The following is a 19,432-nucleotide window of genomic DNA, read 5'->3' on the forward strand; positions in this document are numbered from 1 at the left end:
CAGCATGTGACCCTTCCAACGTCTTTCCATACTTGAAAGGAAACGGTTGTATTTTCTTTCGGAGCACTCTGATGATAGTGTCCTCGATAAGGAGAGCAACTAGACACCAAACGCTTCCAGACAGTCCTCCACCTCAGTCCGCCACAACCCAACTTCATCTTGTCTCTGCCCCCAAGGACAAACCTCGATAATCGCCCGCAAATACGAAATCCCATTCTGCATAGTCTCCTGCAGCGAAGAAGTATAACCTGGCTCATCAAGCAGCAACTGACCCACCCCCCGAGCCCGGCATCGCTTTTGGAAGATCGCTCGTATCCGCTTCTGCTCCGCCACGGCGCGCGCGTTGCGCTGCCCGTTCCACAGGAACGCCCGAGAAGGATCCCACCGCTGGATAGGGACGATACCGGAGAACTCCCAGTCGAGGATGCCGGTTATGCGTTCGCTGTATTCGTCGTACATGATGTTGGCCATGTGGAGATCCTTATGGGCTAGGACGTAGCGGGTATAGTTTAGCTTTGGATGACGGGCTAATGTGTTCACCAAGGCGTCCAGGCGGGGTAAAAGGTCCCTGTACGGCTCGAGGGAGGAGTGCAAGCGGATCGCATGCTGATAGACACGAATCAAAGCTGTGATGTATGCGGTATAGGACTCGTACGGGCCGTGGATGTTGAAGGTTTCAACCGATTCAGACGGGAAATGCTTGGCAATATCCGGTGCCTGCCAGTAGGTCTCTTCAAGAATGCGACCTGGAATAACCTCACCAGATCCTGGGGCTATGGTGAGCCCCGAGACTCCGTCCCAGGAGCGATGATGCAGCTGCTCCACAATATCAATGATCTGATCGACAATCTGTTCCAGCTGCTCCTGCGAGAGACGACCGTAGATTTCGTGCAGAGCCGTGCCACGAACGCGCTCTAGAACAGTAAACTCATGCTGCAACACGTTGTTAGAAGTGACATCGAACCGAATCACCTCTGGAACAGGAACGGTCGTATTCTTCCGCAGCCAGTTCATCACAGCCACTTCATTTTCCGTCTTGATGCGGGGAATGTGGTGGCCTGCCACTCAGAGTACTAAATCAACAGGGCCTTTAGGGGAGATAGGGCGCAGATTAGGCGAGATGGCCTTTGCGTCGTCGGGATTGAAAAACAGCACATAGATGGAGTGGTACTCAGCCGTGACATTCAGGGATTGGATGGAAATGGGATTCGGGAGACGCTGGGAGAGGGCAAAGGCGCGTATAGTATCATTGCTAAGAGTGGGAGGAAGATAATCAGCTAGACTTGCCATGGTTTCTAGTTCTTGACAGGAGAAGAAAATAATTGCTGTTCTTTGTACATGGGAAATGGTCAGGTGATATAAAATCATGTGACAGTGAATGACCACCTCCCTCAAAATCTGTTTGAATTTCCTACTCTTTCCCTGGTTTGCTGTTGAGAATTACAGATAACTTCCACACCTAGCCCCGATGAGATCCAGCCACCGCGTTCAAAAGCATGCTCCATACCTACAGTGGCTATGTACTGGCGATCCGTACAAGAGCCTAGGTCTGAAATAGAACAGCTTGTGAAGAGCATATAAAGAGTATGATGAGATGATTTTATATAAACCAACAAAAGAACTACTTATGGGTTTCGGTGCAAACGTACGAAGTGAGCATGATCATGAAAATGCTCCATTCGAAACATGCACTGACAAGGAGTTTGACCACAGACCTGAAGAGGAATTCCAAGATTTCGAATGCCGAAAACTAATAACAAGAATACTACTGGCACTTCAAATTTACGAGAATCAGACGAGTCATCAGCGAAAATCTCCGCTGTGCGACATTCAATGCCCTCAAACCAGCCATTTTATATGGAGGCTTGTCCTAGGCTCTTTATAAGGTGCTGTATTTGGAGTCTCAAACAGCCGTGAAACATCTATGTACAAATGACTGGTTATACGAGAAAAAGGTGAGTTTTTGTCAGTCAGATTCACCACTGGTAGGTGCACATTCCAATTTCTTCACCCACCTGCCAATACCCTAGCTCTAGGTATTGTTATTATCTTTTTGCGGACACGACTCGTTCTGAGGTACATCGCGCTGCTGGATCTTGCCATGGATATCAACAAGTCAACTTTCTACGCCCACTCGCTCCTCGGAGGGCGATACGTCGCCTCTCGACGATCATTATTAGAAGCTTGTCAAGCGATATTTCCCCGATTTTGTTGCCCCGGGCATGCCATTCTATTCCCAGAATTTTTTGTAAAGGGAAAGACAGGAGGTGAGGTGATCGACTTCTTAGAGTCTAAGAAATGGGACATAGAGCTACTCAGAAACCGTAATCGCCTAGTCGAACATATGGAAAGATTTCAGGAGGGAGGGGGGGCGAGTATGATCGATACAGGGCAGTTATGGACACGGGCGCGTTCGCCAATAATTCATACTTTGAGAATTTTCTGGGCAAATTCGAGCATCTGGCCGCCAGATAGACATAGACAGAAGTGATGAAAACCCTGAGAACATCCTGCCTTCTCAGGGCATCTAAGGCTTTACAATGTGGATGCAGACAGTTTAATTGTCTCCAGCGACGGAACTCGATAACCACTGCTGACCCTGTGAGCCTCCCACTTCTTGACAATTGGTTTCCCTTGCACCGCCTTGCGGCCCTGTGCGACGCAGCTGCTGACCAACCTGGGTTCGAATATGAAAATGAAGATGATGACTGGTAATCACCCCGCAGGGACGAGGAAGAAGGCTATGGTTATGCAGGTATATTTAGTTCCGAGGAGCTTGCTGGGGTATTGTGGAATTGTGGGAAACAGGCTCTTAATGCTTGCGACGAGTTTACGAATTTGTATGGTTGGGAAAATGTTCTTACGACAGGTTAAACTTATTGATTATATCACTCCCACACTTGGATGACTACATCATTCAGCGTCATGTACCTAGTCTCTGATAGCCTATGTCGTTGCCTTTTTTTGGCTGCTAGCCTGTTTATGTTTACTATAGTTGTCGTAATACAGCTATTAGGCAGATATGTAGGACATAGAAATGCATACTACCGATACATACCGCTGGGGGTACATTTCTATGTCATATCCTCTGAACTCACCCTTTCTTAAATTCCATCACTGACCGAAACACCTATGTCAACGCTATAGAACATGGCAACACAAGAGCCCCAGGATAGGTGCTTAGTGCCCTACGGTCCAGTTCCTGAAACCCAGACCATATATGTCTAGATGGGCCCATGCACCTGGCATGGTTATTATGGGAACTACAATTGTTCATACACTTCCGGAACTTGCGCCTCGGGGTTTCAATGATACTCTGGCTCAGGGAATATGTGAAAAATGCTTGCATCCAATGCACGCGCATGTAGATCACCAGGATACTATTTGTTAGTTCCTCACTTACACCTTTCATGACTGTGCTAACAGTTATTGCGCACTTAGTTGATCCCAAGGTTCTGTCAAGAATGACTGACCAAGCCTTTCTGTAAGTTATCGTTACAAGCAATACACAGGAATATTCTTATTGGTAATCACAGAAATTCCTGCTTTTCTTGCCCCTTGAACGGAATTGGTCGATGAGTTGATAGCACGACTCCAATATTATCATATCATTCGAGTGCGCAGCACACCGGCCTCCGGAAAGACAACCCTGATGAGACTCGTGGCAAACAAGCTGTTTGAGACGCATGGCAAAACAACACCTATCCATGTTCTTACAGGTTGGAAATATGATCAGCCTCGCAGTAACTGGAAAAAGATATCTAGAGAGGATGACAGATGTTCACGGCAGGTCGTGGCTTGTCTATTCAGGCTATTTGCTTATAGACGAGGCGCAAACGACATACTCGGATAGTTCGCTTTGGTCAAGCTATTTCAAAACCATCGAGCCTTGGTGTGGTGGTCCACGCGTTATGCTATTCTCAGCCCACTTTTGCACAGAAGACCGGGAAACCAAAAAGGCTCTCGAATACATCAATTACATCGGGTGGCTACACGAAGAGAAAACAAAGGAAGGTCGTCGTCGTTTTGTATTTGCAAGTCCAATCCACCGCTGGTGAGTACCTCTTCCTGCTGTTTATACTTGCTAATAACTTGCTTTCAGGTACTGCCACACGCTCCTCTCCATGGATATAGAGTCCACCAGCGAGATTCACCACAGCACATCGCTCAAGCTGGCAGTTGATGCTATTATGAAGTTCAATCTCTCCTAGGCACAAGATTATCAGCAAGAATTCTTCCGCTGTCTGTTCACGATACTTGATGGTCATTTTGTGGTGTCCCCCGAGTTCATGATCAAACCGGATATCAAAGGTGGTCCGATTGACTTTTATATTGCTCAAAAAAAAAAAAAAAAAAAAAAAAAAAAAAAAAAAAAAAAAAAAGGGTCTGGGAATTATAGAAGACTGCGACCGCTTGGGCTGGTATATGGAAAGGATTGAACATGGTGGTCAGTTCCAGCCCATGCAAGAGTACCTTGTCTTGAATTTCACAACTTCACCGCCGACGGAGACCTGTCCAGATAACACTCCATTTCCCTATCGTTAGATTTTACTGACATCTTCCTTAGAATACCGGGAACGCCTATACCACATAGTTTTCTGGGCACAGTATCAACAAGTCGTGGTCGTCAATGCCGATTTGAGAACAGTGAACATCTTCGCTTTGCATGAGGACCCTGAACATAAGTGTAATCGGGTGTTTTGTGGCTAATTAACTGTGTTCTACCTTGCTTCCCTAATACCCCCGGGTTCTAGAATGCTTAGCTTCCCTCCTAGTTCTAGGTATTTTGAATTGACAACGTGGCATGGATACTCAATTTTCATAAAGATCTACATTCTCATAGATAGCTTCATTATGGGGACTAAAAGCATTAGAGGAGGCAAGTAGAACAGGAGAAGGATAGCAGGGATGGTAGTCTAAGCCGAGATTCAGCCTAGGCCACACCCACCCTGCCCCGAAAACACAAGGAGAGCGCTCTTCCGAGGCTCAAAAGCCCTGCGCATACAGGCGGCTTGGGGCGAGGAAAAGGATCAGAAAGATTATAGAAGGATGTTTGCCTCAGGAACTCATAGGGACAAGGGGCTGCAGGTTAGCTGCCGGCCTTGGGTTCATGGAATATGGTCTATCATAGCTTTAGGGCTCGATATGGATAATAAAATTGATTAAATAATAATAGTAGATAGCTTCATTTCTGCCTTTTCGGGCTTTAAAATGCATCTCTTATCGCAATGCGGGGCCATTAATTACCCAAAAGAATCCACTCTCAGCCATCCACCTGCCCATCCGGCTACCAATTGACTTAATCTACACGCCAATCAGAGCCACCAATTCGAACTACATAGTAGGGCTAGTTAAACCAATAAAACCGGCTCATAGATATAAACTTTTCAGCTGAGAATTCTCTGAGTCAAGCTATAAATTAGGCTTCCCCAACACCCGGGATTAAATCTCAATCACCTTTGTTTATCACTCCGTACTCCGTACTGCACAATGCCGTTCCTATACTAACCCCGAAGCCGCCGCTTCTTCGAGAACATTCCCTGTCCGCCCGACTGCCAAATCCCAACAGGAGACAGCCAAGCCTACGGCCTCCACCCGGAGCACCGCTGGGTCTACAATAAACTCACCATTACCGAGCTCCAGAATATCCCATGCGGTCCTCACAAGACATACCCGCCAGTGAATATATTCCCCATCTTCAGCAAGCCAATCTACAACCTCGGCGGCATGGGCGCCGGATCCCGAACCATAGAAACAGAAGACGACTATTGAGCCTCCGTAACCCCAGGCCACATGTGGTCCGTCCTCCTGCAGGGGGAACACTATAGCACAGACATCGCCGTGGTAGCCGGGAAAGTAGTTTGGATGAGCCACGCGCGAGGAGAAACGCAGCAGACGTTCGATTATTGGGAGATAAACGTGCCTATGGAGCCTAGTATTCGGCAGTGCATTACCGAGTTCGTCGAGATGCATCTCCGGACATTTACGGGGATGTTGAACATGGAGACTATCGAGGAGAAGAATTGATTTCGTTCTCGCAGACTTGATATCTGTATATAGCTGGTTGGATAAACAGCACAATCCTTAAAAGTCGATCACTGGCCACCCTTCACGAGGCTAAAAACCATCTCTGGATCCTCCCCCGTATCCGCAAAACAAATCCCCTCCTCTGTGGCACCCATAAGATCCCAACACAGAATTTTAACATCGATCCCATCTCCATCTTCACCAGCAGAACCAGCCCTCTGCGAAAACCCAAGCACAGCACTCGTCCCCGCATACCTCACGGGCTCCTTATCCTCCCCATGCCCCTCCTCCTCACCAACTCGATTCGCGAAAACAACAATCATCCTCTTCTCCCCTTCATCTTCCCCACCAAGATCACTCGAATGCTCCATATGCCGTCTAAACAACGGCATAAGCCTCTGAACCCAGTAATTAAACGTCCCGAGTTCCGGCTTCGTATGCAACGTCTGCAACTCCTCGCGATCTGAATGCGTCAACCACGCCATCGACAAAATAACCAACTGCGAGCGCGTGTCCAGGATGCGGTTCGCAAATTCCCATGCTGTCCAGGGTGCTTCGAAGCGGTAGGGGTTAATGTCCATGCAGATTCCAAACGACGTAGCAACCTCCTGCTGCTGCTGACCCTGACGAGGAAGCGAGATATGCCTGAAACCACGCTTTGCATCACCCTCCGCAGCCCAAGTCTCATCCGTATAATAGAGGAAAGTCTTGCGATAATTCGCAAGAATCTCCCCCTTCTCATCAACAACAAGCAACGAGTTATAATACGTCTCTTTCCCCCCTTCCTCACCACTCCTCTCAATCTCAACCTCCGGATACCCAACGCAAACCTTACACCCCAGCTTCTTCGCCGTCTCTTTCGCCCAAATACCACAAGGCCCCATCCCCGCTTCCTCAAGATACGGCTTAACAGCCTCTAGATTGGGAAAGTTATATCCCGTCAATGCCATCTCCGATAGGACCAGGATATCTGGGTTTAATTCTTTAATTCCTTTCCCGAGAGTAGTTCCGCGGCCTCCATCTTTCAGCAGGCCATCTGCCCGCTTGATGTTCCCCGCTGTGTCGCCGAGTTTGGCGGAGAATTGGAGTGTGGCGATTTTCATTTTGTTGATTTTGATTATTTCTTGGACTTTGTAGAATGTATTGTTATGGTGGGGAGGTATCAAGGCCGGGGGGCCGGACCTGATTTGTGTATTCGTTGAATTCACAAGACGGAGAGTGGGATGGTTGATGTTCGATAATGCGGGGTGAGTAAAGCGAGGATCAAGATATTTTCGGATAATACTCAGGTACTTTTTGAATAAAATTTTGGTGATATTGTGTTCTTTCAATTGTTGTTAGATTGAATGTTTGTCCAAACTTGCATGATGACATTTAAATCCGGAGGATAATGAGGTCATGTGACCCATATGCCTTATCAGGAAATCGAGTATGAGAGGTGTATACACAGTTCATTAATGCAATATGTTATGCAATCCCACAGCGCCATGCAAGTATTCAAATGTGTCTTGAATAAGCGAAATAGAAAAATCAAATCCTCGACGCCACAAACAATGCAACTGATATCACCAAAGCCCAGATATCCAAACAGGCCAATTAAGCAGGTAACGAAAAAGCAAGAAAAAAAAAGCAAAGATATAAACACCGGATCCACATCGCATAATCCCAATATGTATCGCTAACGGACTACCTCTCCAGAGACTTCCGCTTTTTCTCCGGCGTAAAGTCCAACGGCTTATATGCCAGTCCTTTACCACCAGTAAGTCGCAGTCTTTGTTCCGTCCGAGATAAACTCCGACCCAATCCCAAGTCTGCATCAGGTGCAAGCGCGAGGTCATGTCCATTGACATGGTGGTGGGATGAATACGAAGGCGATTGACTCCCCGAGAGCGGGGGCATGGACGAGGAGAAACTGCTTGCGGGACTAAACGAAGAACGAGGCCGTTCGGTGTGGTTGTGATTGTAATAACCGGGCCAGCTGTCTGACAGTCGAGGCCCGCTTCGTAACGACTCCGCAGCGATGCGGGCTGCTGATAGGAGAAGTTCGTCCTCGTCGATTTTGTTGTATTTGAGCTCTGGTTCCGGTTCCACGGGTTTTCGCGCGGTCGTCGACTTGACCTGTTCCAGGATAGGAAGCGTAGGCAGTGGCTTAATTGACGATAAAGCCATCGATGTTTTGCGAGGCGTTGGCTCCTCAGACTTGAATATCTTCGATGCTTTAGGGCCACTGCTGGTCGGTCGCGGCTCTTCCGGCTCCTCGAGAACCCGTTTCCGACTGGAAGGTTCTCCACGTCGTCTGGAGGCGGCTTCTTGCAGGGTCTTCAACCAAGCATCGCGTTTCTCGGCTGCATCTGAAACTAAACAGGTCAGCGACATAATGACAGCACAGGTGACATTAAGTGGCATACCAATAGACGCTTCCTCGTCCGCAGCAGGCTCAGCAAGTTTTGTCGTAGGCTCTTCTGGCTGTACCGGCGCTGGGGGTAGCGTGGTCGCGGACTCCTTGACACTCCCAGAAACCGACGGCGCACGCTCAGGTTCTGCAGGCGGCGCAAGGTCAATCGGCTTAAGCGCAGTCTCTGCCGGTTCAGCCGCTGTCGATTCCTCCGTAACACTTGGTCGTTCCATTGGAGTCGCACTCTCCTTCGGCGCAAAGATTGAGCTCGCTGGGGTGATTGTTGCGGCTGGCTTAATTGGCGAGAAAATAGACGGCGCTTTTATACTGTTAGCAAACAATGGATCAACAATGAATCGGATTGTCTATTGTCATACCATTTTCTTTCGGCGCGAGCAATGAGGGTGTCTCCTGCGCGGGCTTCGAGACATTTGTCTGAGCCTGAGTACTAGGCTCTTTGGGGGCAGCACTCGGACCAGGGAGGTTAAATAAAGAGTTTGTGCTTCCCGAGAAACTAGATGGTTTAGCTGTGTCAAAAACACTCTTGGGAGGCTGTCCAGCAGCGACTCCCGGAGTCTGTTCAGTCGAAGTCGGAGCCTTGAAGATACTAAATGGTGAAGAAGCGGGGGCAAGTTGAGAAGTGCCAGGAAAAGCACTAGTAGTCGACTCAGAGGAAGTCGAAGTTTGCGAGATATTAAACGGTGAAGGACCGGAAGCTGAGAAAGAAGGGAACTTGACCTCGGGTGTCGTAGTAGCAGGAGCTGCAGGTTTAGTGGCAAAAGGATTCTGCGCCGTGTCGAATATGCTAGTTTGCTTCTCCGGACTCAGGGAAGACAAAGAAAAGGGCCCAGGCGCTTGGGTAACCCCTGTCTCAACATTCGGTGGTGCAAATGGCGTAGAAGCAAAAGGATTAGGAGCTGCTGGTGTAGTTGTCGCACTCGTCGTAGGTGTGAACGGAGACGGATTATGAGCGAAAGGATTGGGTGCAGCTGGCGCTGCTGGTGTAGGTTTAAATGTGGATAAGCTAGAGGCGAAAGGGTTAGAGGAAGCCGGCGCAGACACCGCAGGTGTCGTAGACGTCGGCGCCGCGGGAGCTTGGCCAAATCCACCGCTGAACGACGAAGGGAAGGGGTTACTCGTTTGCGACGCTGCCGCGGCTGGAGGCTCGTTGGCCTTTGGCGGGAAGCCCCCGAACGGAGACGGAGCGAATGCCGGCGGTTTATCACTGGGTACTGTAAAGCTAGGCGCTGGAATCTCGTTCTCATCATCGCTAACGAAAAGAGAATCATCCTCCGTTGTCGATGGACCAGTGGGAGCTGGCAAAGCAAGTGATCGTTGCGGTAGCACAGAGCTGTCAATCATGCCCATGCTAGCGGCTTCTTTGATGCTCAGTCCGAGGATAATCGCGACCAGGCTTCTGCCTGCGCGCTTGGATTCGACATAAGTTTCTGAGAACGAGTGGTCCGAAGATGGCTGGAAAGCTATTGATTGGGATTAAGAAAACGAGTCAGTCGAACGTAATCGGAATGGTAAAGAGGCTAGGGCAAAAAGAATAGAAGAATCCTGGAAGCATGTGCCGATAAAACGCGAAAAGGGTTGCTGATCGACGAAAAAAGGCGAGGAGGGAGAATAGAATGAAGAATAGGAGGAATAGACCGTTGTCGACAAATTACACACGTACCAACAGATTCAATGGGATCGCTGCCCCAGTTGAGATATAGGTTGCCGTCAGCGTTTTCAGCGAAATGCAAGCCTTGTGATTCGCAGTATGTTCTCGTCTGTTCGTCGTCATCGAAACATAGCACCGTTGTCAACTCATCAATCGTCCACTCTTCGTTTTTGTGCTGCTGAGAGGCCGGATAGCGACAGTATCCTTTCCAGATCGACCGGATGGCCGTCTGTCGCACGTGGTTAAAGTAAATCTCCGCGACACATGCCATGAGATACGACACAGCGGGAGAGTCGACAATTTTGAAAAACCGCGCGTAGAAGCCTTGGGCAATCGCATTGGGCCGTCGAGAGTCCAGCGTTCCCTGGTAATCCCAGGTATTACCAGCTGCAGCAAACAATTCCAATGCTGCTTGCACGCGATTTGAGTTCCGTAACTCGGCCGGCCACTTCTGTACCCTGGCTTCGAGATCGGGTCTCTGGTCCATGATAGAGAAAATGATGTAGTACGCCCTGAATTCGTCTTCGTTGGCAAACGAGATACGACCGCGGTTGTCATCGTAGTAATACATCAGTGAGAGCATGGTGTTGTTGAGCTGTTCCCGTTCTTGATGGCGGTCGAATGGTTCCTCGTTCGCAGGGCTGGAAAGTAGGTGAAGGGAAAGGATATGGAACCGTGCGATCCGTTCCAGACAAGTGACTGCTGTTCGGACATGGTCTTCCTGGGTAAGTTGCTGCACAGAAAGGTCATTCCGGATGGATCGAGTACGATCCCACACGAATTTGTGAATCAAACCGAGAGGCTCAGGGCCTCCAACGACATGTCGGATTAGGTAGTTGGTGGTTTGAAGGAGTGTGTTGGGCGTTCGAATGTCGGACGGAAGCTGTTCGTCATAACCGGCAGCCGATCTTCTGAATCGCTTAAGCATCTTCGTCTCCATATATTGTAACGAATTTGTCGCTGGGTGAAGAAACTGAGGTAATAACCGTAAGCCTGAGGAACGTAATTGGCCAATCGAGATGTCGGTACCTTTTCGCTCTTATCCACCATCTTCTGAACAATGCGCTCGACGCGCTCGAAATCGGGGCACATGCTCGTGCAAGTGCCAACAGGTGTAATCGCCTGATTCAGAGAGGTGGGTTGGTTGGGATCCGCCATGAGACCCTTTTTGATAGCCAATTCCCTTTCCTTTGCTCTATCAAGTTTGAGCTATAATCGGTCAGAATGCCGCCATATTCGAATCCATAATCCAAGCAACACCCACCTGTTCGTATCGTTCAGTGTAACCGCTCAAAACCGAAGCATCTTCAACCGGTACAGCCCCAGTCGCACCATTTACCACTGGCTTCTTTGTTGTAACAGCCTGTTGCGATCCAAATCCACCAAAACCCGGGCCCCCAAAAGATCCATTCGAAGAAAACGGCGATTTTGTCTGCGAAGTCTGGACACCAAAAGGCGACAGCGCCGGCGCAGGCGGTGCGATCCATTTATCCGACTTCGGCTGCGCAAACGGCGACTCAGACGCACCATTCGACTCGGGCTTATTACGCGACGCGTTGACATGGCCCGTCGGACCTCCTCGACCTCGCGTAAATCCTCTCGTCGACGTAGCTCGTCCTCGTCCTCGGCCACGGGGCTTGTTGTCACCGGCTGATGGTGCTGTTGGCGTTGTAAACGGAGGCGCATTCGGATTTTTAGGCTGGAACGGCGACGGTCGTCCTCTTCCTCCACGTCCTCCACGATTCGAGGTTCCATTTCTCTGGTTTTGGGCTTGGGCCAAGCCAGCGAATGGGTTTGGTGGACCGGCCATGTCTGCCGCGAGGAGCGGACAACGTCCTCCCGCCTGAGGTCTTCAGTATAGCCGAAACGCGTAAATTCCTCCTTGTTGTTTTTGATATCGTTATCGTTTGGAGTCGACAATAAAGTGGTTCGAGGAAAACGACAGGAGTCGTGGGTCTTGATGAGCGAAAATTCCTAAAGCTCTACCACCAGGGACCGAGTCGCAAAAGCGACAAAGGAAAAGAGTCAGCCAAAACAACATACTGAAAAGGTGACATACAAGGAGAATCCAGAAAACGAAGGACAAGTGATTCCATATAAGACCACCATTCAAAACGTAGGACCTGAGGACGATTGACGCAATTGGAGTACCTTTGACACGGTCGCTCACTCGCTTTTTGATCGAAGAAGACAATGATATCCCGTATTCAAAGTACGCGCCAGTCGTAAGCAACAAGTAGACTTTCAGTGATATCACGAAAGGTCACGAGGAGTAGTGGCGTCGTCGATGTTGTCAATATCGGCGCGGCGGGATGAATGAGGTAGAGGTCAAGTCGCCGCGTATCAACAAATCGGAAAGGAAAACACGCGGGAAAAGATATCAGTCGATAGACTTAATATCGATTAACAGAATGAGAGTATAAAAAAAGTGGCTGCTGTCTGGAGAGTCCAGACAGTCTATGTATGTACAAAGGATGAATGAGATGGGAGTGACTGGCGGAGTTGCTCTTTGTTGCCGCGAAGCTACCCGCTAAGCGCTCTAGGCGCTGCAGTAAATCCACGTGACTGGGTGCCATATAGAGCCCTAATTATGCAGTCTTATGCGCGTTTTATGAAAACATTGAATAACACTACAATCTTTTACTTATGATCTCGCTTATTTTTTTTTTTTTTTGGGTTTTTTTTAAATTCTTTCATTGAACTAAATATACAAGAAAATTGCTAAAAACACGAAAGTGCTTTTTGCCACTCCAGTCCAACACATCAACGCCCTCGCTATCCAGACATGACATGAAACATAACAGAACGCTCAATAAAAGAAAATCATCCACCAAAAACGCTAAAGAAAAAAAATATAGACAAGCAAATTCGAATATAAGACATGTCGAACATAAGGAATATGACACAAAAGAAAAAACACATATATACCATGGACCGATGCTGGTCCTGAAAGAGATGAGAATAAAGATGAAAGCCAAACCACCTAAACTCCAGCCGTGCAAAGCGTAAGAATGAACATCAAGTCATCCGGGTCATGCAGCGTCAGCTAGATCTCACAATTGAAACACCAATGCGCCTTTTTCCGTTTTCTTTTTCGTCATGTCTATGTTTAGATATTGTGGGCGGGCATCATGTGACTATGCGTGAGAGAGCCAGGGTAGGCAGGAGCCTTGAGAGCCATGGGGTCCATGTGAGGCGTCCTCGAGCCGTGGTGGGGAAGGTCCTGTGTAGGCATGGGCATCTGGTAAGGCATCGAGGGCGGAGCCAGAGTCTGGGTGGTGGCGGCACTGGTAGCGGCAGCGGTGCTGTAGTCAAAGAGGTTTTGACGGCCAAAGGGCGATGTCCAAGGGTCGAATTGGTTTACTGGCGGCTGCACAGGCATGGAAGTCGGGCGGTGCTCTTCAGGAGAGGAGAAGGAAGCGTGACTCATGTAGTCAAAGGGCTGAGCCGGTGAGGTGGTGAAGTCGTCGGTGTAGCTCGAGGAGGGGGCGTAGTAAGAGCGGTCGTGGCGGACGGGCTCGCCAAAGTTGAGGGAGTCCAAGGAGAAGAGGTGCTGGTCCTGCATTGAGCGGCTGGCCATGGGCACAGGTTCGATTGCGGTAGGCATAGAGCTTGCCAGAGCTTCTTCGGCTTCGTCCTCCTCATCGGCTTCAAATTTCTCAGGCTCGCAGATCGAGTCGCTGTCCTTGTCGGTCTTGGGGTTGGTCTCTCTGCTCTTGATGAAGACAGTGGTGTTTCCGTCTGGATAAGTGTTAGAATCTTTTCGCTCATCTCAATTCGTTAAATGAAACATACCAACTTCGCCGCGCTCGTAGCGCTCTTCCAGTTTCCGCACCTTGAGCATCTCCTCCATCTCTTCAAGCTTTTCAGGGCCTCTGAGCGAGCGCTTAGAGTCATGTGCGACTTCTCTCAACTTCTCAGAAGTAATGCCCCAGCGGCCAAGCTTGCGCATGATGTGGATCAGAAGTTGAAGGCGTTCTGCCATAGTTAGCACGTGAAAGATATAAGCAGAAGGCATTGGACTCACCCTCTTTCTTAAGGTGATCAGGCTCCTTGTGCTGGACACCAGCAGGCCACCAATCAGGCTTGGTCTTCTCGGGGTCACCCTTCTGACCCGGGGGAGCACCAGCAGGAGGCTTGCCTCCGTTATAGGGGTGCTTAACCTGCTTGCGGGGCTCAATAAACTTGATAAAGGCCTTGGCAATCTGGCGACAGTTGATCTGCTGGAAGTGCTTCAAGGCGCTCTCATAGTAGGCAAGGACCTTCTCGGTGTCTCCAACCTCAAGACCAACCATGTCGGGGGTGGAGGGGGTCATCTCTTCAACGGGCTCGGGGAAGTAGTCTTCATGCAAGTCGTGGGAAGCGCGGCGACGGCGGACTCGACGGGACTGAGCCAAGCCATGCATTTCCTCGGGGTGGGCGTAGCCATAGCCAATAGGGGTACCGCGGAAGGGAGAGGAACCTGCGGATGTTAGTAAGGAAGCTCTGAAGCTCTGAAGTGGATGTCACATACGGCGCATCATAGGGCGTTGGTAGCCAATGCGACCACCGAGAATCTCCAAGAAACGTTCGCGCACTTCAGGAGTCAAGACTGTGCCACCCTGTTCTTGGATCGACGAAGACTCGGATGTACGAAGGCGGCCCATGTTGTCGAGGTAGACCATAGCGTAGTGGGCAAAGGGGAGATGGAACGAAGAGGGGCGCAGAGGAGGCATCATGGACTGGATAGGTTGTTAGTCTTGTTGTCCAGCTCCGTCGTCAGATATAAGACTCACCGGAGCCATGTCCCAGCTGGGAGCACATTCATCCTCGAGAGCAGACGAGGGCCGCTTGACGGCACTTGGCCCGGCGATAGGGGCGTTGACAACCATAGTTTCAGAGGGGTGAAGGGGAGATGTATCGAAGGATACTGCGATGTTCCAGAGAGTTGCACAAGAACGTGTCAATGCAAAGAGGGCAATCGAGTTCGTCTGATCAGAACATAAAGATCGAGATTGATGGTTCTGAAATGCCACGAGAACGGAGCGAACGTGGTCCTATTTCTAGGCGAACCTCGAGAGGCCAAGAGATCTAGACACGAGCACATTAGCCGGGGTCAATTCTGATGCGAACGCCAGCGTGGAGGCGGGAAAAGGGAGGTGCAAACAGAAGCAGCCCAGAAATGAATACAAGCCATCATGTAGACAGGGGAGACTCCATCCGGAAGACCTCATCCGCTGTACATATCCGATGACAGCACAAGACAGGTGGGGAGAATACGGGGATCATTTGACATTAGGCATGAAAAAACAAGGGAAAAAGAATATAGAATACTTACAAAAAAAAAAATGAATGAAAGAAAGAAAGAAAGACGGGAAAAGACAAACAAACAATTGGCCGTTGAGTATGCTTAATGCACCCGGGGAATCGGACAAGCTGTAAGCAACCGTGTGTTTCTTTGTTGCAAGAAGCGGATCGTATGCAGTGGGAAAAAGCAGTGATATAGTATAATAATAAATATACTTATACCCTTGAAGTATTGAAGTAGATATACTTGAGGTACTGTAAATGTGATAATGTGAAAAGAAGGAAAGAAGCTGGGGAGATGGCGGTTTTTCAAATAACCTCAAATGGCCCTGATCGTTTTCTGACTGATAACGGGATTGGAGAAAGCTGGACAAAAGAACCAAAGCGTATTCCAGCGTATACAGAAGCAATGTCATGCTCTTGCTGTATCTGATTCCTCTGGACCCGTCAGCATGGATGATCCCTGAGTGCATCAGCCCGAAACATGCCCAGGTGCATAAGAGCAAGTGGGTTTTAGTCAAAGGTGGAGGCAGGAAAAAATAAAATAAAAATATATAATTAAAAAATATATATATATATTAAAAATAAAAATATTAAGCACCAAAAGTACCCGCAGATCGTTCGGACGAGATTCCTCTATCGACTGTGGGTTCGTTGGCGTTTGTGTGAATGTTTACTTTTGCGGATGTCTGTTCTCTGCAGATTCCGAGGGGTCAGAGTCCTTGGCCTGAGCCAAAGCATACTTGTACTTGTAGTAGTACTTGTAGAAGATAAAGCTAAAGTATCTAAGTCTGTCTACAAGTACAGAGTACAGAGATTGACTGTACCCCAGCTATAGCTACTATTCCCCGATCAGTAAGCACCGCGAATCCATGTATCCAAAAACAAGAGCAACAAAAGTTCCTCGGAGATCCCGAATATTGTCGGGGTACTTTTGAGCGTATCTCGCGTATTGTGGTCCTGGCATTCTGTCACGGATCTCCTGTTCCATGATCTGCTGCTCAATTTCTTCCCCCCCCCCCCCTCCCCGGTCCCGGAAGGGTATAAAACGCCAAATATTGAGGTTCGAAAGTCATAGAACTCAATTAATCGAATACATAGCAATAATAACACTCCCATATAATAACACTGTAAGGAGTCCTACCCATAATAACACACACATAGTAATAACACTCGATCAGATCTGGCCTTCCCGGGCTTGACTTGCCTTGCCGGACGATCATACGGGCAGAACAGTAGGCGGCGCGTGCCTGTCCATCAAGGCTTTGGATTGGTTGGGAAATCGCTATAATAGCCATTTATTATTGCCGCGCCGCTAAAATCAATGCCATTCGGGACACCCGATCTCATGGTGTCCGATCGGAGATGCTCGGTGGACTTAAAATACGTACTATGTTACCATCTCGGATTTTGATTGACGACCCCCAACTTGCGACGGTTGGAAATAGTCTTGGATTAGACTTCTGTCAGTTGCCTTGTGGCAGCCGTCAGCCTGACCAAAAAGGGAAATCGACCATACAAAAAGAGTTTACCGAAGACGAGGTTTTGGTTAAACTGTTTGCTGTCAAAATCAAATCATTCCCTGGTCCCCGGAATGATTGTCGCTCCTTGGTATCATCATTCGTTGAGTCGTAGAGCGTCTCTACGCGAGGCAAATTAGTATGATCCTGTTATATTCCTTTTCGGGTAATCGTAAATTATGCCCCTTTTTTCTGGGATTCCAATTTACGACAACATCTGACAATCTGAGCATTGGCATCGCCACTGCGGAGATTTTCGCAGATTCCATTTATATCGCTGGCCAGGTTTGTCTTGTACCTACAGCACGATGCAGGTCCAACGTGCGATGGTGAAGATGTAGGATATATATATGTACCACGATGCATTTATTCATACCGCAAAAGCAGTTCGCTCACACTACAGCATGTCAGACTCAAGTCGAACTTCGTTCCTCAAAGCAAAACATAAATACGTATACAACCAAATATATTTCCGAATCAGTACATCTACAGTGACTCAAGCACCGTATCCGTAACCTGCATTAAACTTCGAACATCGAACACTTCAGCCAGAATTCCAAATCATTCCTCACCTCCTGAAACGAACCAAAGCCTCACCTCCTGACACCACCCCGTCACGGCTGTCATCCTGTCGCTTCAACTGACAGGAGTTTATCGAGCGCATGACAGGCAGATCCGGAGAAGAAGGAGGTGTGATGTGATGGACTAGTTTGGCCAGGCTAACCTATTGCGGTATGTAGGTTGTAGTTCTATGAGTAACCTGGGTATGTTCGGAGATATTCAATGACTTGGTCGTTGGTTTTTCGCATACCGTATTCGGTTAGATGAGGTTCGGCAGTGTATACTAGCTTATCTTTGTACGGAGGATCGTAGTACTAGCAACTCCGTGCTCCTACAAATACAGCCTCGTACCCAAATCTCGCCCAAAGTACTCCGTACTCCGTGCAAACGAATAAACCCTAGCCGCGGAATCCGTCCCGGCAACCCTCCCTCCTACTATATCTGGTAACTCCACCACGGCACTAACCGGGGTGTGCGCCAAGTACCACTACCAAGAGTACTCCAAAGTAAGCGGAAAAGTACTCCCCAGCATCCGGGTTCGTCTCAAGCCGTCTCCTGGAAAGGTGTTCACACGAGAGCAGATTGACTCACGATTATTGGCGGGCAGGCCGCGATCGGTAGCATCTAGGCTCGATCGGTTGACGTACGAGGACTTTTTTTTTTTTTTTGCGTTTATTATTGGATATGAATAAAGTACGCCTATCCTTTCTACTATGGTAAGCGTCGGTTGGGAGTGAACCATGGCCCCGGTCGAGGGATTCCGGTGGTTGGAACAGAGAATGACGATCTAGATTTCGGCGCTTGGTATGTAGGCAAAGGTCTGTCAAAAGCATGTAGCAAGCTTAATCGAGTTTCTTTTCTGCACAAGTACTTTGTTCTACATAGTAACTCCGTACCTCACCCGTCTTGCAAGTGTTTTGTCATGTTTTGTTCACAATTTCGCACTGATTACCGAATCGGGACAAGCATACTCCAGTCTGCTGTCGCGCTAATCAATACTAAACTCCCAGCCAGCCTTATCGATCAGCAGACAGCGCATTTGTATCATCATGGTTTGCACTTGTGCTCCGTATGTGCTCCGGAGAGTCAGACTCAAACCATGCCTACTATTATTATGAGCACTCCTTACTCGTAGGCCACTTTCTTGCACTGGTTGATTTACCGGACGTTGATCATCCGACCGGGCCGGGCCTATGGGCGAGATGATATGGAGTGAAGTTTTATTGTCATTATGATGTTCGTAAGGTTATTGTGCTCCCTAGACTAATTAGGATATCACTGCGTAATGAGCATGAATACCTGTAGACCACGCATATACAGAGTACCCTGTACAGAGGCATACTCCTACTCAATCCGGACACCACAGAGTACTCTGATATATACTGTAGATACCATACTCGGGACTTATCCGTCTCAGCTCTAGCATAGTACACTGTAGTATCCATGAATATTGCACTTACAAACCTCATCTTCAGCATAGTAAAGCACCGTATATCGTATCTGTACGCCAATGCACGGACTTTGCCACCGGTCACTCCGGACCATTTAGGTTACGGGCCGACCCCACTATTTTATTTCCCCGTGTCCCTTAGCAGTTAATGTATTCCAGCAGGACGGACTATGGTGATGTATCGACTATTAAGCTCCTAGAAACAAGCCCAGAGCATCATGTCATTCAAAGCAGATAAACTAAACTCCCAGCAAAACTACCCTGTAGATGTTCAGAAACGGAATCCTCAATGCAAATGACCTATCACAATCACCATGCATGATTAGATGATTAGATGTCTGTGAGCATGCATGCATTGAGTGGATACAAATACCCCTCTCTGCCACCGGTATTTAAAAGAACAGAATTCCAAATCATGGCTTCAACCCCCACTGGCTGCTTTTTTGCCCTTTGTTCTTGTTGCTTTTTTTTTTTTTTTTTTTTTTTTTTACCCCTTGTGCATTGTGTTTCTATTTCCGTTCCTT

General features: G+C 48.5%; 7 protein-coding genes across 7 annotated transcripts; 3 read left to right on the forward strand and 4 right to left on the reverse strand.

Moving 5' to 3' along the window:
• Positions 1 to 99: 99 nt before the first annotated feature.
• On the reverse strand, positions 100 to 1,290 carry ASPGLDRAFT_69605 (phosphotransferase family protein; the record flags this gene model as incomplete). Its single annotated transcript, XM_022549389.1, has 2 exons — positions 100 to 1,035; positions 1,075 to 1,290. 2 exons carry the CDS (start codon positions 1,288 to 1,290, stop codon positions 100 to 102), a joined length of 1,152 nt encoding a protein of 383 aa, XP_022396942.1.
• A 663-nt stretch (positions 1,291 to 1,953) lies between these two features.
• ASPGLDRAFT_51832 (uncharacterized protein) lies at positions 1,954 to 2,913 on the forward strand. Its single transcript, XM_022547617.1, has one exon. The coding sequence runs from the start codon at positions 2,102 to 2,104 to the stop codon at positions 2,489 to 2,491; it is 390 nt and encodes a 129-aa protein (XP_022396943.1). The 5' UTR covers positions 1,954 to 2,101; the 3' UTR covers positions 2,492 to 2,913.
• Positions 2,591 to 3,018, forward strand: ASPGLDRAFT_887638 (uncharacterized protein). The gene has a single exon (XM_022550450.1). The coding sequence runs from the start codon at positions 2,690 to 2,692 to the stop codon at positions 2,906 to 2,908; it is 219 nt and encodes a 72-aa protein (XP_022396944.1). The 5' UTR covers positions 2,591 to 2,689; the 3' UTR covers positions 2,909 to 3,018.
• A 561-nt stretch (positions 3,019 to 3,579) lies between these two features.
• Positions 3,580 to 4,466, forward strand: ASPGLDRAFT_888383 (uncharacterized protein). The gene is made up of 2 exons (XM_022550452.1): positions 3,580 to 4,054; positions 4,103 to 4,466. Exons 1-2 carry the CDS (start codon positions 3,687 to 3,689, stop codon positions 4,209 to 4,211), a joined length of 477 nt encoding a protein of 158 aa, XP_022396945.1. The 5' UTR covers positions 3,580 to 3,686; the 3' UTR covers positions 4,212 to 4,466.
• Positions 4,467 to 6,095: 1,629 nt separating this feature from the next.
• On the reverse strand, positions 6,096 to 7,130 carry ASPGLDRAFT_39244 (putative protein N-terminal asparagine amidohydrolase; the record flags this gene model as incomplete). The annotated part of the gene is made up of 1 exon (XM_022545046.1): positions 6,096 to 7,130. One exon carries the CDS (start codon positions 7,128 to 7,130, stop codon positions 6,096 to 6,098), a length of 1,035 nt encoding a protein of 344 aa, XP_022396946.1.
• A 583-nt stretch (positions 7,131 to 7,713) lies between these two features.
• On the reverse strand, positions 7,714 to 11,901 carry ASPGLDRAFT_39245 (putative leucine permease transcriptional regulator (SAC3); the record flags this gene model as incomplete). The annotated part of the gene is made up of 6 exons (XM_022545047.1): positions 7,714 to 8,384; positions 8,436 to 8,741; positions 8,800 to 9,903; positions 10,104 to 11,064; positions 11,121 to 11,300; positions 11,356 to 11,901. The coding sequence occupies 6 exons, from the start codon at positions 11,899 to 11,901 to the stop codon at positions 7,714 to 7,716; spliced, it is 3,768 nt and encodes a 1,255-aa protein (XP_022396947.1).
• Positions 11,902 to 13,200: 1,299 nt separating this feature from the next.
• ASPGLDRAFT_39246 (uncharacterized protein) lies at positions 13,201 to 14,962 on the reverse strand (the record flags this gene model as incomplete). Its single annotated transcript, XM_022545048.1, has 5 exons — positions 13,201 to 13,832; positions 13,887 to 14,069; positions 14,119 to 14,553; positions 14,605 to 14,812; positions 14,867 to 14,962. The coding sequence occupies 5 exons, from the start codon at positions 14,960 to 14,962 to the stop codon at positions 13,201 to 13,203; spliced, it is 1,554 nt and encodes a 517-aa protein (XP_022396948.1).
• Positions 14,963 to 19,432: the final 4,470 nt, after the last annotated feature.

The sequence above is a fragment of the Aspergillus glaucus genome (genome assembly GCF_001890805.1).
Source record: "Aspergillus glaucus CBS 516.65 unplaced genomic scaffold ASPGLscaffold_25, whole genome shotgun sequence".
Lineage (NCBI taxonomy): Eukaryota > Fungi > Ascomycota > Eurotiomycetes > Eurotiales > Aspergillaceae > Aspergillus > Aspergillus glaucus.

Coding starts and splice junctions, on each gene's coding strand:
- ASPGLDRAFT_51832 (XM_022547617.1), top strand. CDS start 2,102: ATGGATATCAACAAGTCAACTTTCTACGCCCACTCGCTCCTCGGAGGG.
- ASPGLDRAFT_887638 (XM_022550450.1), top strand. CDS start 2,690: ATGAAAATGAAGATGATGACTGGTAATCACCCCGCAGGGACGAGGAAG.
- ASPGLDRAFT_888383 (XM_022550452.1), top strand. CDS start 3,687: ATGGCAAAACAACACCTATCCATGTTCTTACAGGTTGGAAATATGATC. Junction 4,055..4,102: donor GCAAGTCCAATCCACCGCTG/GTGAGTACCTCT, acceptor ACTTGCTTTCAG/GTACTGCCACACGCTCCTCT.